Below are 14,509 nucleotides of genomic sequence, written 5' to 3' on the forward strand. Positions count from 1 at the left end.
TGAGGAAGAAAAAATCATAAATAGGAACAAAAAATTAAATTTTATTACATTCGCTTTAAAAATAGTCAGAGGTTAATCAGAATTAAGGTTATTGAGAAATTCACGCTTAAACAGGGTAGGGGGAAAATGCAGAATCCGTATTTTGAAGCATTGTGTTTGGGGGAAAAACTTTTTGGTTATTTAGTTTGATGGTTTATTGTTGGATTAGGAATATATGCAAAACTGTCTTTCGAGTGCAGAGTTTGGTTAAAAGTCTGGTGCCTAAACTGTACTAAAAGAGACCAAACAACAAAGCTAAAGTTCATTTCATCAATAATTGTCCACCAGACAAACTTTTTAAATCAGAATTTGCTTCTTTAAATGTGCATTGAATCTATCGTTCGCAGTGAAAATAAATTTGCGGTCAGTCATGATCGGGGCTAAACTTGTGTTTAATAATGAAAACTTTACCAGAATCGATTTTGCATTCTTTATTTATTAATAAATGCTGCAATTTTTTTTCATTGGATTGATCAAAGTTATTTTACAGCATATTAAAATTCAAATTATCGTCAAAAAGAGTGAATATTGAAATATGAGATTTGAAAAAAGTAGTTTTTTTAGTTTAAGTTTTTACATGAAGTTTTAATCAAGAAGAATCCTGCATTCGTCGATTTGTCGAGTTATTGTCTGTTTTTTCTCAGCATCTACAAAAGTGGCGATAAAATAATGGTTTTTAGTCAATTTTGGGAACAGTGAAGCAGTTTTTTTGTCCAATTCAACAACTTTCCAGTAGTCTAAGAGACGTAATCGACATGTTGGTGAATCATTACGGTGAAATAGAATGAGATATTTCAAGGCTTGGGTGAACTTTTCCATCTCTGCCAACATTTGCGAATAGTTGACTTCTCTTGGAGGGATTGTACAATTATTCATAAAAATTGCTGCACAGTTTTCTTTAAAATAAGGAGAAAGAGAAGCAAGTTGCCCGTCTAAGTCAACTTCCGGATGTTGACATAAACTTACGCAATACTCATCATCACTTCTTTGCCAAAATTTAACGAGACTTTCGAACTGTTTCACGGTCAGCTTATGAGGAAAAAAATCAACTGAAAGAGGATCGACTCTGATAGATTTAATAATGTTTGATGTAACATTATCCAAGTCCTTCTCAATCAATGTCAACATAACGACGTCTGTCTTGTCAAATGATGATTTCGATGAACCACAAGAGCTTTCCAGATCCAAGCTCACATTCTTGGTATATTCGGTGTTTTCATGAAACTGGTTTACTTCAGTTGGAAATGTGCGAATAACCACATCCTCTCCACAAAGTTTTTGACCAATATAATGTGGTGTCCTCAGTCGAAATGTTAAATTTTCATCGCTTAAATAGTCATTCGAATTGATAATATCTAGACGAGAATAATTTTTTATCAAAATTTTTATGAGTTTCTTTGTCTTTGAAAGTATCATATCTACAAGTTAATATCACAGCTTTGGGTTTCGAAGTAGTTTCTTATAAATATCAGTTTTTCTGTGAGCTCTTAAAATAAAAAGATATTGACCTCAAGACATTGTTCTTGTCTATACGATAATTTAACCTTAGAGCAAAATTCATTTTAATCATCAACTACAACATTTGATTGTAACTTATAAGGATTTTGGGTATAATCAAGGATTCAAAATTCCGCTGCCTCATTTTAACAGTAATTTCTGAATTAAGAAATCTTTGCTGGTAAATTAATCATTCATTAATATTGAAAAAACAGTCACAAATAAAGTTTAAGTTTTCACAATTCGAATAACATATTTCTAAATGGAAACAAGATATACGTCTAAGCAAATAATTTATGATGTCGCATCTCTTTTATTGTGATCATTGAAGACATCCAATAAATCTGCTCAATCCAATAATGCACTTTTACCTTGTCCGACTTGACTATTTCAACTGAAGGCTCATTACTATTGAGATATTACTATTAACAATCTTGTCATCTTTCATAGTTCGGTTCTAGCTTTACCCGAATTATATTCATCAAGTTACAAGTTATGTATCTTGTTGAAATAAAGTCGGTTCTAGGGGGCAAGGTTAGTGATAAAATGAAGATATCAGATAAACTTACCATATTCGGTTTTAATATACCGAAATTTATTTTCAATATGACCAGGTTTCACTTCATTTATTAGCATACATGAAGCAAGTTGAAAGACCGAGAAAAAACAAATAAAACTTTTAAAATCCATTGATTTTGATTGAATTAACCTTCAATGATACTTGTATAACTTAAACTGGTACATCAGCGGTAACAGTTTTTTAGGTTTAAGTAACTAGAGTTGGTTACTTTCGCTTCTCTTATAACCAAGTAACCAGAGCATCCTTCAGTGTAAAATTAATGCTTAAAGTGAAATTTTTACCGCTAAATAATGAAAGAAGTTCGAGATAACTAGACTAAATTTGAAACCATGAAAAATCATCATTGTAAGAGAAATGAATTGAGTTTTTTTATTTCTTCAAACATTGACGTTTCTAGTTTAGTAACCATAAAATGATGGTTAGAAGTTACAATTATTTTAATTTCAGCGGTTTCTTGAACAGGATTTGACTTTTCTTTGTCTGACTGCACCTTATTTTGAGCTTGACTACATAAAGGCTTTTGTTTACTTTTAGTTTACTTCAAACTGTGAGTTCAATAAACTCCAAAAGTATAACGTTTTGATTATTTTGTCTTAAACCTTTGTGTTTTCTTTCAATAAACTAAGTGTTTAATGGATTCGAAACTTTACTTGATTTATGTTCTTCTAGGATTCATTCGCTCGTCACATCAAAGTGATGATTTGGGTTGGGCCAAAGTTGATGTTAAATATTATATGAATATCAAAACCAATGTTGACTTACAGTGGATGAATCGTCAAGACAGTGCTCAATGGAGAAATGATAGTTTCGTTGGAGATGTTAAGTGGCCAAGAAGCAAAGTAAAAATCGACCAAAATGATAATTGTTATCTTTATTTATTCAAGAATCAAACAAGTACTATTCATGGGCCAGTAAGGATCGATTCAAAGCATATTGAATTGGACATAAAATATCACATGAGTGAAATCAATTATACGCTTCCAAAGGACCAAATTCAGGAATATGAGCTCGCCTACATGAATTATATTCGTCGTACTTTAATGGAAAGTGTATTCAAAGTTCGTTTTTTTAATTCAACCAAGGATCTTCTAAATATTTATCTTGAGCTTGATTCTGAAACTGCTTCACTTTTCCCTAAAATCGAAAAAGAAGATTATTTTATAATCAGTATTATAAATTTTGTCGATACAATCTCTCTTCCTATGAGTGAAGATAGAAGAAATTATGTCCTTTTCCCTGAAAATGATCCAAGGAACGGTTGGGTCGTGGTTTCTCATACAATTTTAAATTATACAATTTTATCGCCAGATGCTTCCAATGAAATTAAAGTGTAACAATCATGCGATTTGTGAATAAAAACTGTTTCTATGAACTCTAGATATGATTTTTAAATATTCATCTGTTTTGTTTTCATTCAGTTTCAAACAATTACATCCTTAGTTGCACCTACCGTTGTCATTAGTGAACAAACGGATTGACGGTAATCCATTGCAGAATTAACTTTAATAGCTTTCCCTTTAAGATCAAGAGAATCACTTTGACCAGAATTAGTAAGAAAAGCTCCAAGTGTAACGGATTATCACGAACTTTATTAGCACTGTGATAGCTTTCCGCTTCTGAAAAATGGTACAGTCGTAGCTGTGGCAATAATTATTGTATTACATTGTCATAGCTACGGATGTATCAATCTTGAAGCGATCTTGAAGAATCGAATCGTTTGTAATGAATTACACAGAAGGTATTAGATAATCATAACGTAAAAAAAGACTGCTTGTGCTTCTTAAAATGAGAACCTTATCTTCCAAAGCTGCAAGGTCTCTTTCAATTCCTTCGTGTTTTCTTTGTAAAGCTTGAACACTTACTAAATCTCTACCATAGTCATCAGAAGATATAACTAGATCTTTTTCAAGAATCCAGGAAATAGTTTCATCAGCATCTCTGTTGAATATTTGAATCTCTTGTGCACCGGCAAGTTTTTGTTGACGAACTGACGTCAAGTATTTCAAACGTTTCCAAGCTTCTTCGACTTCGGTTCGACGTCTAATGATAATTTCGTGGTCAGGATGGTTTTCACCAACCAGTTTATCTGCTTGCTTTGTAACTTCTTGCACTCGAAATTCCTGGCTTGCCATTTCTTTTTGAAATTCATCAAATTTCCTTTGGAGCACCTCAACATGTCGCAAGTCTTGTCCCATCTCATTAGAGGTAACAAATGCTTCTTTATCATTGATCCAGAACATGCTGTCATTAGTGAACAAACGGATTGACGATTAATCAACTGCAGAATTAACTTTAATATCTTACCCCTTTTATAACAAGAGAATCACTTTGACCAGCATTAGTAAGATAAGCTCGCTGTATAGCTATCCAAGTGTAACAAAATATCACAAACTTTATCAGCACTGTGATCGCTTTCCGCTTCTGGAAAATGGTACAGTCATAGCTGTGGCAATAATTATTGTATTACATTGCCACAGCTATGGCTGTATCAATCTTGTAGCGAATTTGAAGAATTGAATCGTTTGTAATGAATTAATCAGAAGATATTAGATAACCATAACGATAAGAACAGGATAAAGTTGATGTACTTCTTGACCTAAAATGAGAACGCTGAACGCTGAAATACTTACAAAATTCTAGCATCCGTATGAGTGGCAAATAATTATTATAGTAATATTCTGTCACTCATACGGCTGTCTGAATCCTGCAGAAACATTCTTTTCTTTCATCGGCTTTTGCTCGACTTTCCACAACTAGATGCAATTCCTTAGTGCTTAGCTTGAATCTTGTCTCTATGATATGAATGAAGTTAACATGAGCATTTTACCAGAATCATCATCTGTCTGAATCCTGCAGAAACATTATTTCTTTCACCAGCTTTTGCTCGCAACTTTTGACAATTGTACCAGAATCAAGTTAACATGAGCATTTTTTCAGCATCATCAGCTGCATTGAAGCTTTCTGCTCGAGCTTCGATCTCTCCTTTATGCTCATTTGAGAGAGTAACCAATTTTTGGCCATTATGATCGTTTTCCGCTTCTGCAAAATTTGCGCAGTCATAAGAGCGGCAATAGTTACTGTATTACATGGCCATTCTTATGGCTGCGTAAATCTCGAAAAGGACTCAGGCAATCGAAACGATTACTCACATCTATCTAAATCCATGAATCACCCCTGCAAAATTCGTTTATTTTTCGTTTATGTTGCTTTCTCCTTCTGCAAAAATGATGCATTCATATGAGTGTCAATAATTACCCAGATAGTCCTCAGATAATCGAAATGGTTATGAGATCATCTGATTGCAGAGAGATCGGTTTCAATTTTCTTGGCATTAGAATCCGCCAATAATTGATGAAGAAGTTAATTTTCATCAAAAATTTCATTAGCTTTTGCAATTATCAACAATTCTGGTAGCACAGCTTGAATTTTGTTTTTGTAAAGTTCACATATTGGATCACAAGGACACACACTAGAGATGAAAAATGGTTATTAAGAGGTTTACATACAGTTTTTAAGATAATAGTTTTGAGGGTCAGTAAAATAGAGATGATTGAATGATGAAAGGATTAATACGAGTGTGAGCGCTAGAAATGGAGTAAAACAAAAAATAAAAGGAAATGGAAGTTGCAAGGGAATTTAAATGTTACTCTTTCATTGAAAAGTAATGATGTTGCTAAAGAGAAGTACAAAGTAAGCAAAGAGTTAATCTTTTGATGTATTAGTCGATTTTGATGAGATAGATTAGATAATAAATTAACCTAAGAGTAAAAAGATGAGTGGAACTGCTTGATTAGTGCAAAATTGCTAATAATGACTTTTCCTTAATCAATCGTTTTAAGTTTGATCTGATCCCATGAGTTTTTTAGATTCAAATCTGCAGTTGAAGCAATTTCACTTTGCAATAAAAATATCGATATCGAAAAGACTTGTTATCGTTCATTACTAGTGTTAACAGCTTCTCTGACTATTACTTTTACACTAAACAATGGAATACTTGATAAGCTTTACAGGATTCTTAAAGGCGAATCGCTCAGTTATGTCCTAGCTCCATAGATTTCAATTTTATTTATCAATTCTGGCCGCTCTACCTGAATTTTGTTGAGCAAGACACTGTATCACATTTCACCAACTATAGCTCTCAGCTTTCCCAATTAAATAAAATTTCGAGTGCTTACCTTGAATTTTTTTAATCAGGATGAAGTTGACACAATCTGTGCCTGATGGGCCACTTGTCCTGAGACGTTGCTTTTATCATAGTAAGCAGAAAATATTAGATAATCATAGTGATAAGATCAGAATAAACTTGGTGCTGATTGGCCTAAATTAAATTAACAAGAAAATTATCACGAACTTCATCATCATGTCGCTTTCCGCTTCTGCAAAAATAATGCATTCGTAACTGTCGCAATAACTATTGTATTACATTGCCATAGTTACGGGTGCGTCAATCTTGAAAAGACCTTGGACAATCGAATCGGTTATAAAGATGTGCGTCAAAGATTCAGTTTATATTCATGCAAAATACATTTACTTTTAAACAATCAGAGAGTTCTTCCCATTCGAGCGAATAATTTATTCATCACGAACTTTATCAGAATTATGATCGCTTTCCCTTTCTGAAAAATTTGTACAATCATAATATCGGCAATAATTATTGTATTACATTGTCATTCATATGGCTGTCTAAATCTTGAAAAGACCTCAGACAATCGAAAGGGTTATACAAACCTGTCTAAATCCATGAATCGCTCCTGCGAAATTTGTCTATTTTCCATGATTGAAGAAAAGAATTATTCTCATTCGAGAAAATGATTAATTTTTGACGAACTTCATCAGCTTATGTCGCTTTCTGCTTTTGCAAAAATGGCACAATCATAACTGTCGCAACAATTATTGTATTACATTGCCATAGTTATGGTTGTGTCAGTTTTGAAAAGACCTCAGACAAACAGTTATCCAGTTTGTCTCAATCCATTCACTTGTATTCCCATAACTCAAGAAAGAGTTCTTCTCATTTGAGCGAGTAATCAATTTATCACGAACTTTATCATAATTATGATTAGCGTCTCTGTTAAACATTTGAATCGTTTGTGTACCAGCAACGCTGAATTGGTACTTACAAGATTCTAGCATCCGTATGAGTGGCAAATAATTATTATAGTAATATTCTGCCACTCATACGGCTGTCTGAATCATGCAGAAACATTCTTTGCTCTTACCAGCTTTTGCTCGCCACTTTTGACAATTGTACCAGAATGAAGTTAACATGAGCATATTTTCAGGTTCATCAGCTGCATTGAAGCTTTCCACTCGAGCCTCGATCTCTCCTTTATGCTCATTTGAGAGAGTAAACAATTTTTTGCCTTTATGATCGTTTTCCGCTTCTGCAAAATTTGCGCAGTCATAAGAGCGGCAATAATTACTGTATTACATGGCCATTCTTATGGCTGCGTAAATCTCGAAAAGGACTCAGGCAATCGAAACGATTACTCACATCTATCTAAATCCATGAATCACCCTGCAAAATTCGTTTATTTTTCGTTTATGTTGCTTTCTGCTTCTGCAAAAATGGTGCAATCGTAAGAGTCGCAATAATTATTGTATTACATTGCCATTCTTACGGTTGCATCAATCTTGATAAGACCTTTGACAATCGAAACAGTTATAAAGATCTTTCTGAATTCACTCACTTATATTTCCATAACTCGAGAAGAGAGTTCTTCTTATTTGCAAAAACTAATCAATTTATCACGAACTTGTGATCAGCATCTCTGTTAAATATTTGAATCTCTTGTGCCCCGACAAATATTGTTGATGAACTGACATCAAGTATTTCAACCATCTTCGCCTTTCGTTGTACGTCTTATAATATCTTCAAAGTCAAACTGGTTTTCAGCATCCAGTTTATTCGCTTGCTTTGTAACTTGCTGAGCTCGAAATTCCAGGCCTGAGATTTCTTTAGAAATTCGTCACATTTCCTTCTTAGCACTTCAATATGCCTCAAGTACTTACCCAGCACATCAGAGGTAACAAATGGTTTTTGTCATTGAACCAGAACAGGAATTGATCACATTGTCCAATTGCACAAGCACAGGAGTTTGTTTGAGCTCTAGTCCTTTCGTAACTAACTTGAAAAGGCTAACTTGGAGACGATTTAATGATGAAAGGATAAGGACGAGTACAATATAAGAAATGGAGTAAAACCAGGAAATAAAAGGAAATGAAATTTGCAAGGGAATTTAAAGTTACTCTTTGATTGAAAAGTAATGATGTTGCAAAAGAGAAGTACGAAGTAAGCAAAGAGTTAATCTTTGAATGTATTAGTTGATAGTAAGGTATTAATAGATAGTAAAGTAACCAAAGAGTAATAAAAAGAGTGGACCTTGAAAAAGTTTAGTTGCCATGGTAGGTGATGTTGATCAAAGCAGAGAGTGCTCACTTCAAAAGCAAAACGTCCCTGAAAGAAAATGAAACCTGAATCAATGAAAAAACAGAAATGAACATGAAAATTATCAAGATGATGTAACATTAAAGTTTCAAATCTAATGCGCACTTCATTAGTACAACATGACACCTACTTGATGAACCTGAAATTTTAGTTTTGCATTTAAAATAAAAGTCCATCATTGAAACGGAAACATTTTCTGGATATCATCTTTCATTATAAATGAATAAATCATACTTTAACAGATCGTGGAAATAGTAGTTGAAACCAAACGATTAAACCAAATTTTATAATCCAATGAATTCCAAGTGATTTGAAAACAACAGAGTTGGTAACAAATATTGTTAACTCTTCAAGTTAAATCTTAAAAATAGTTGCAGGTTAGGTAATGATGACGATGAAGATGAAGATAATGAAACATTGTACATGAAGCAATCCAAGTTGGAAGTGTAAACATGATTTATATTGAACTGAACAAAAAATGTTGATTACTTTAACGACCATTTCAAATGAATCAAATTAACCACACTAGAGATTTGTTTTATCAATCAATAAAAATAGCAATAAAAAGACGTTTAGAAATGACAATTGATATCTTTTGCTTTACTCTTAAAGATACAATCTTTGTCCCTCCAGATGAGCACATAAGGGGCTAACCATTAATTAAAAATCCATTGAAAAATGAAGAGTCGATCCCTCACCATCAGTTGACGTAAGCAAAAAGTGTGTACAAAGCTAACTGTTGCAGCAGTTATTTTGAAATAATAATGATTTATTTGTCTTGGTGATAATAATGGTGGAAAATATGAAATAATATTTTATTGAAAAGCAAAGTTTCATTTCATTTTATAACTCTTTTCATTTTTCGTTTCTTTACTCCGGCCACAAAATGAATGCCTTTTTTTCCTATCTTCATTTAATGAAATTTGATTTTTGTATTTTCATTTTCTTTTCTTCATCTGTTATTCAAGACATGATTATGACTCAATTAGTCGAGGATAAAGTGTGCTTAAATCATCTTAAATTGGACGACAGTTTTTGTGCAAACTTTACATCTTATCCTGATTCAAGTGAAACTCAAGAGATACTTCGAGTTGCCAATTCGTTTAAGAACTGGCAATTTGTTTTCCACAGCATTCCATCTTTGATAATGTCCTTTTTCATTGGCTATTGGCTTGGAAATTATCCGAAACACTTCAAGATTTTCATCATTCCAGTCTTTATTGGGTGCATTTTCAAGACTCTTGTAGTGTTGATCAACCTTTTCATGTTCACTGCTCGTAAGCATTACAAAAGATTACAAAATTTTCCTTTTCAATGAAACTGTATTATTTATCGGATAGCATGGTGGGCTTTGCTGATAGCAGATTCACTTTATTCCTTCTGTGGTGGTGGATTCTTTTTATTCAGTGCCATTTATTCCTCAATTTCATGGGGAACACCAAGTCATCTTGTAATCGTGCGATTTGCTGTCATTGAATTTTTCGTCAAAATTGGTGAGAAGTTTAAAAATTGATTGGAACATGAATTTTCTGAAATTTGAAAATAGCTAGAGATTTGCTTCCACAATAAAATGTATGTAAATTCAATTTTCAAATTGATATCGAATTTCAAAAATTTCCTGATTCGCTTGTGTTGGAATTTGCTTTTACAGTAAAATTTATTAATTTTCATTTCCATACTTTTCTTACAGCAATACTTGGCTCAAGTTATTCAAGTGGTTTGATTCTTGCGATGGACCCATGGATCGGCGGTCAGCGGAAAAATTTCGTCGGAGTTTTGTTGATCAATTTGTCCATTTACTTGTTTGGATTGATTTATGCAATTTTCATGAAAACGAGTTTTATTGTTGATAAAAATCCTGAAAAAGATGATGCATCTTTTATTGAAGCTGTTAAGGATGTTTTCCGTCTATCAAGAGCCAAAAAATGTCTAACTATTTTTGCCATTAAAAGACCGAATCATGGTCGGCTTCGATTGATACTGCTGGTTACTTCAGGAGCAATTTGTAATGCAGCAATCAACAGTGAAGACAGTATTGCCTATCAGTTTGCCCAGCGTGTTTATGGACTGACTGAGGAATCTTATACATCGATGTTGACCCTTGTTTACATACCACTGGCTATTGCTACTCCAATTACGCCTTCGATTCTCAAACTTTTAGACCTTTCAGATTCAAGTATCGCTATTCTCGGATGTTTATCCTTGTCGATATTTTTCATTGTTAGAGGCATCTTTTTATCTCTCAAAGGCTACATTGCTGGATATGTTATGGGTACATTTGCACGACTTTCAATGGTTGCTATTCGAAGTCTTATCCTATCTTCTGTCGATTCAACAGAATCGGCTCAGATTTTTACTTTATCCACTGCTTCTGAAGTGTTTGTTGGATTAGCTGCTAATCTTATGTATACATCAGTATTCAGTTTAACAATTGCACATCAACCCGGAGCTGTGATGCTTTTGGTTGGTGTTATTATATTATTCCCATTAGCTGTTAGCTGTTGGATAAGATTTGGACAAAAACAAGTGATACAATGTATTTCAAGTGACAGTTACAGTGTAGAGACTCAATTAAGATCCCAAAATGTGATTACTTTATCCGACCAAAAAACAACTTAGTTTTATTTTTAAAATACTTGATCGATGATCCAACTGGACTGATAATTACACTTGATTCACTCGACAATAAATACAATATATTATATAAAGTCAAACATGAAATTTTTGCGTAAAAGTTGTGACCAAACCAACAGGATTCTAAGGAAAATTTACACTTCCTGAAAGCCATTATTAAACTACATCCATAAAATTAGTCATAGCATTATCGAAATTCAGGTTACTGAGAAATTCAAGTTTGAACAGGTGAAGAAAAAATGCAGAATCCGTTTCAATTGTCAAAATACAATCAGTACTATTGACTTTGAGAGAAAAGTTTTTTGTTTATTCAGGTTGATGATTTATTATTTCATTAGGAGTGCCCCTTAATCCATTTGGTTGGACTAACAAAGATGATTGATTGAAGAGGTTGTAATATAATTAACCTAGATGTAACACTTTCAGTCATTAGTAATGGTATTTAAAAGTTAACCCCTTCAATTGATGACATGAAAAAGCTAATTCGTAACCGTAGATCTGGTTAGACTTGAAAATGGTATAGTCTGCAAGTCCTAACTCTTTGTCAAACATCCTTTTTCACTTATTTGTATCGATTTAACATGAAATTTGCCGAATCAAATCTTACCATTATTTTACCTTCCCTAGTAAGAGGTTTATATTCATCCTTTTTGCTTGTACTAGTAAACCCTCGCTTGAGCCTTTGACCAATAAAGCTTTACTTTAAACCCTTTAAGTTATTAAAATATGATATTGTCAATGATGATAACTTTATTTGAAAGGAAGGAAAATCAAGGAATCACCTTTGGAGTCAAGTGCAGAATAAAGAGGCTTTTGCAGGGTCTTGGGTGCACTAACCAATGAGGATGACACTGAGTCCTCTTTGGGTATAACATATGCCGAACCTCAGTATATAATGACCTTAGTTCAGAAAACAGTCATTATCGGGGTTCTTTGTTCTCGAGCAACTAGAATTTTCGCCAATTTTTCACAACTCAGAATTTTTTTTTATTTTTGTTCTAAGTTCTTAAAATCTATCTACACTGTTTGCTTTTATTATTAAGGTATGTTTTGAATCTATTTATTATTTAATTTCAATCTAATCTGATGTTTTTTGTTTACTCTTTTTTAAGGTTTAAGCTTTGAATGCGCTGAAGATATGGATGATATTGGGGCTGATATTTCTAGAGACAAAGCATCTGAAGTGTATGAGGCTGAATCGGCGAGTGACACTATCGTAGAGAAAGGACGTAAGTTTGTGACAATTCCAGACGCGGGATATTACTTTTCAGTGGTTGGGTCTGGGTATCTTCCCAATAAGCCCAAAACAGAAGAGAATTTTCGAGTTGAAGTGTCCTGGCACAATACGTTAGTCACTCCAGCTCAAGTTAAAGGATGGGTTGGTCCTATCCCCAAAGGGTTCAGCCAAAATGCTTCAGAACTGCAGGATTGCTCCAACCCTGTCCATTTTAGAATCCAAGAATCCACTGAAGTGAATTACCTTTGCCGTTGGTGCAAAAAGTCGTATTCTGGACGAAACAACCAATACCGACATGAACGCAAGTGTGACGAACCAGGTGCTCCCGGACATGTTTGTCCTGATCACCCAGACGATTGTTCCAACAAAGACAAGCCTGGTCACCTCTGTAGATGCCCTCCTAACTGTCCTGGGGCTTGTGAATGGACTCCAAATCGTGAAAATGATAAAAGGAAAAACAATAGTCGTGGCAATATCGCTAGGAAGCGTCAACAATTGTAAAACTTTATATTTTTTCAATAAATCATTTCTCTCTCTATCTCTTTTGCGTATAGATACTTAAGAAAGTATTATTTTACAGAAGAAGCAAAAGGTAAGTAAAATTGGAAGAGAAAATTTCGCTTAATCTGGATCCTATAAGATCCATTTTAAAATTGTTTTGAATTCTGCCGTGATCGTAAAAAAGTAGTAATGCGAAAATAATTCCAATACATGAATAAGCAATACAATAGTTGGTTAAGCAGTTATAACGAAACAAAGAAATTCTGATAAATTTTGGGTTTTTATGTTAGAGAATGGAGATTATGTTGAGTTGATACAGAATATAATATAATTTACTGATTATGTATTAATAGGTTTCGCAGAAATGAGTTTGATTGCTACATTAATGACAAATTCATTTTGGTCACAATTTGAAAGTTTGTTGAACATCAAGGTATGAAAATATTAAAGTATAACAAAAATTGTTTTAGTTGAATATTAAAATCTAACTAGAAAAAATTCTGCATTCATCAATGATTCGAGTTGAAGTGAGCCTTTTCTTGGTGTCAATGAAATGTGCAATAAAATAATGGTTTTCAGTTAATTTTGGGAATAATGAAGCAGTTTTGTTATCCAGTTCAAGAATCATCGTTGGTCTCCACATAAAGAGCATGGATAAAAGGCTAAAATCACATGTTTTTGATCTCAAGTCAAATAGCAAGAGATATTTTAAAGTTTTAATGAATTTTTCCGTTTCGGCTATAAATTTAGGATAGTCGATTTCGTTTGCATTGAATGTACAATTATTAGGCAATGTACATTCATGTGGTAGATCCAAACCTGCAGCAACATATTTGTATATTTGAATTCCATGACAAAAGTGCTCACAAAGATCAGTTACTGCCCGTTGAACAAGAGGCTCAAACTCTTTCATGGGCACATGATGAGTATACAGTTCAATTGAAAGAGGATCGACTCTGATAGATTTAACGATGTTTGATGTAACATTAACATATTCCATCAATGTCAACATGACGATGTCTGTCTTATCAAATGATGATTTCGATGAACCACAAGCGCTTTCCATTTCCATGCTCATATTCTTGGTATACTCGGTGTTTTCATGAAATAGGTTTACTTCAGTTGGAAATGTGCGAATCACGATATTTCCGATCCGAAACAAATCAATGACCAAGTGTGGAGCCCTAATGGGAAACCCGAAATCAGGTAATATGGCTGCATCTAGATGGAAATATTTTATTAAAATTTTGTACGGTTTCTTTAAGCCAGAAAATATTGTGACTACGAGTTGATATCATACTAACGAGGGATGCATGGTAGGTGATACGAAGATTTTGAACTTTTTTTGGGCTTAAAATATTCTAATGGGCCAGATATGAGCCTTTCGTTTCGGAAATTCTCCGTTTCAAAGTTACAGGGTGTCAAAGTTGTTTTTGCGTAGGTTAATATGCTTAATGCCAGTAATGTCGATCTATGTTTTATAAAATGGTAAAATATTTTTTTTAACAAATCCATATTGCTTTCAATTCAGGGATCCATACAATGCATTCAATGCAGTGTTAAATTATGCAAA

General features: G+C 33.4%; 3 protein-coding genes across 7 annotated transcripts; 2 read left to right on the forward strand and 1 right to left on the reverse strand.

Moving 5' to 3' along the window:
* Positions 1–418: 418 nt before the first annotated feature.
* On the reverse strand, positions 419–9,267 carry LOC107371136 (spectrin alpha chain-like). 5 transcript variants are annotated; one of them, XM_089269219.1, is made up of 4 exons: positions 8,695–9,267; positions 4,421–8,590; positions 2,106–3,250; positions 419–1,394 (listed from the first exon to the last, which is right to left on the reverse strand). In XM_089269219.1, the coding sequence occupies exons 3-4, from the start codon at positions 2,224–2,226 to the stop codon at positions 625–627; spliced, it is 891 nt and encodes a 296-aa protein (XP_089125345.1). In that variant the 5' UTR covers positions 2,227–3,250; positions 4,421–8,590; positions 8,695–9,267; the 3' UTR covers positions 419–624. The 5 variants fall into 5 exon arrangements, with proteins under 5 accessions (XP_089125345.1, XP_089125343.1, XP_089125344.1 ...); XM_089269217.1 differs by having other exon boundaries at positions 2,106–4,357; XM_089269218.1 differs by having other exon boundaries at positions 3,567–8,590.
* A 40-nt stretch (positions 9,268–9,307) lies between these two features.
* Positions 9,308–11,913, forward strand: LOC107371133 (uncharacterized). Its single transcript, XM_015939118.3, has 3 exons — positions 9,308–9,841; positions 9,905–10,057; positions 10,255–11,913. The coding sequence occupies exons 1-3, from the start codon at positions 9,451–9,453 to the stop codon at positions 11,181–11,183; spliced, it is 1,473 nt and encodes a 490-aa protein (XP_015794604.2). The 5' UTR covers positions 9,308–9,450; the 3' UTR covers positions 11,184–11,913.
* A 117-nt stretch (positions 11,914–12,030) lies between these two features.
* On the forward strand, positions 12,031–12,971 carry LOC107371140 (uncharacterized). Its single transcript, XM_015939128.3, has 2 exons — positions 12,031–12,241; positions 12,311–12,971. The coding sequence occupies exon 2, from the start codon at positions 12,337–12,339 to the stop codon at positions 12,934–12,936; it is 600 nt and encodes a 199-aa protein (XP_015794614.2). The 5' UTR covers positions 12,031–12,241; positions 12,311–12,336; the 3' UTR covers positions 12,937–12,971.
* The last annotated feature ends 1,538 nt before the right edge of the window (positions 12,972–14,509 follow it).

This window comes from Tetranychus urticae, chromosome 3, assembly GCF_039701765.1.
Source record: "Tetranychus urticae isolate SD_2017Ah chromosome 3, NJAU_TeUrti_SD_1.0, whole genome shotgun sequence".
NCBI lineage: Eukaryota > Metazoa > Arthropoda > Arachnida > Trombidiformes > Tetranychidae > Tetranychus > Tetranychus urticae.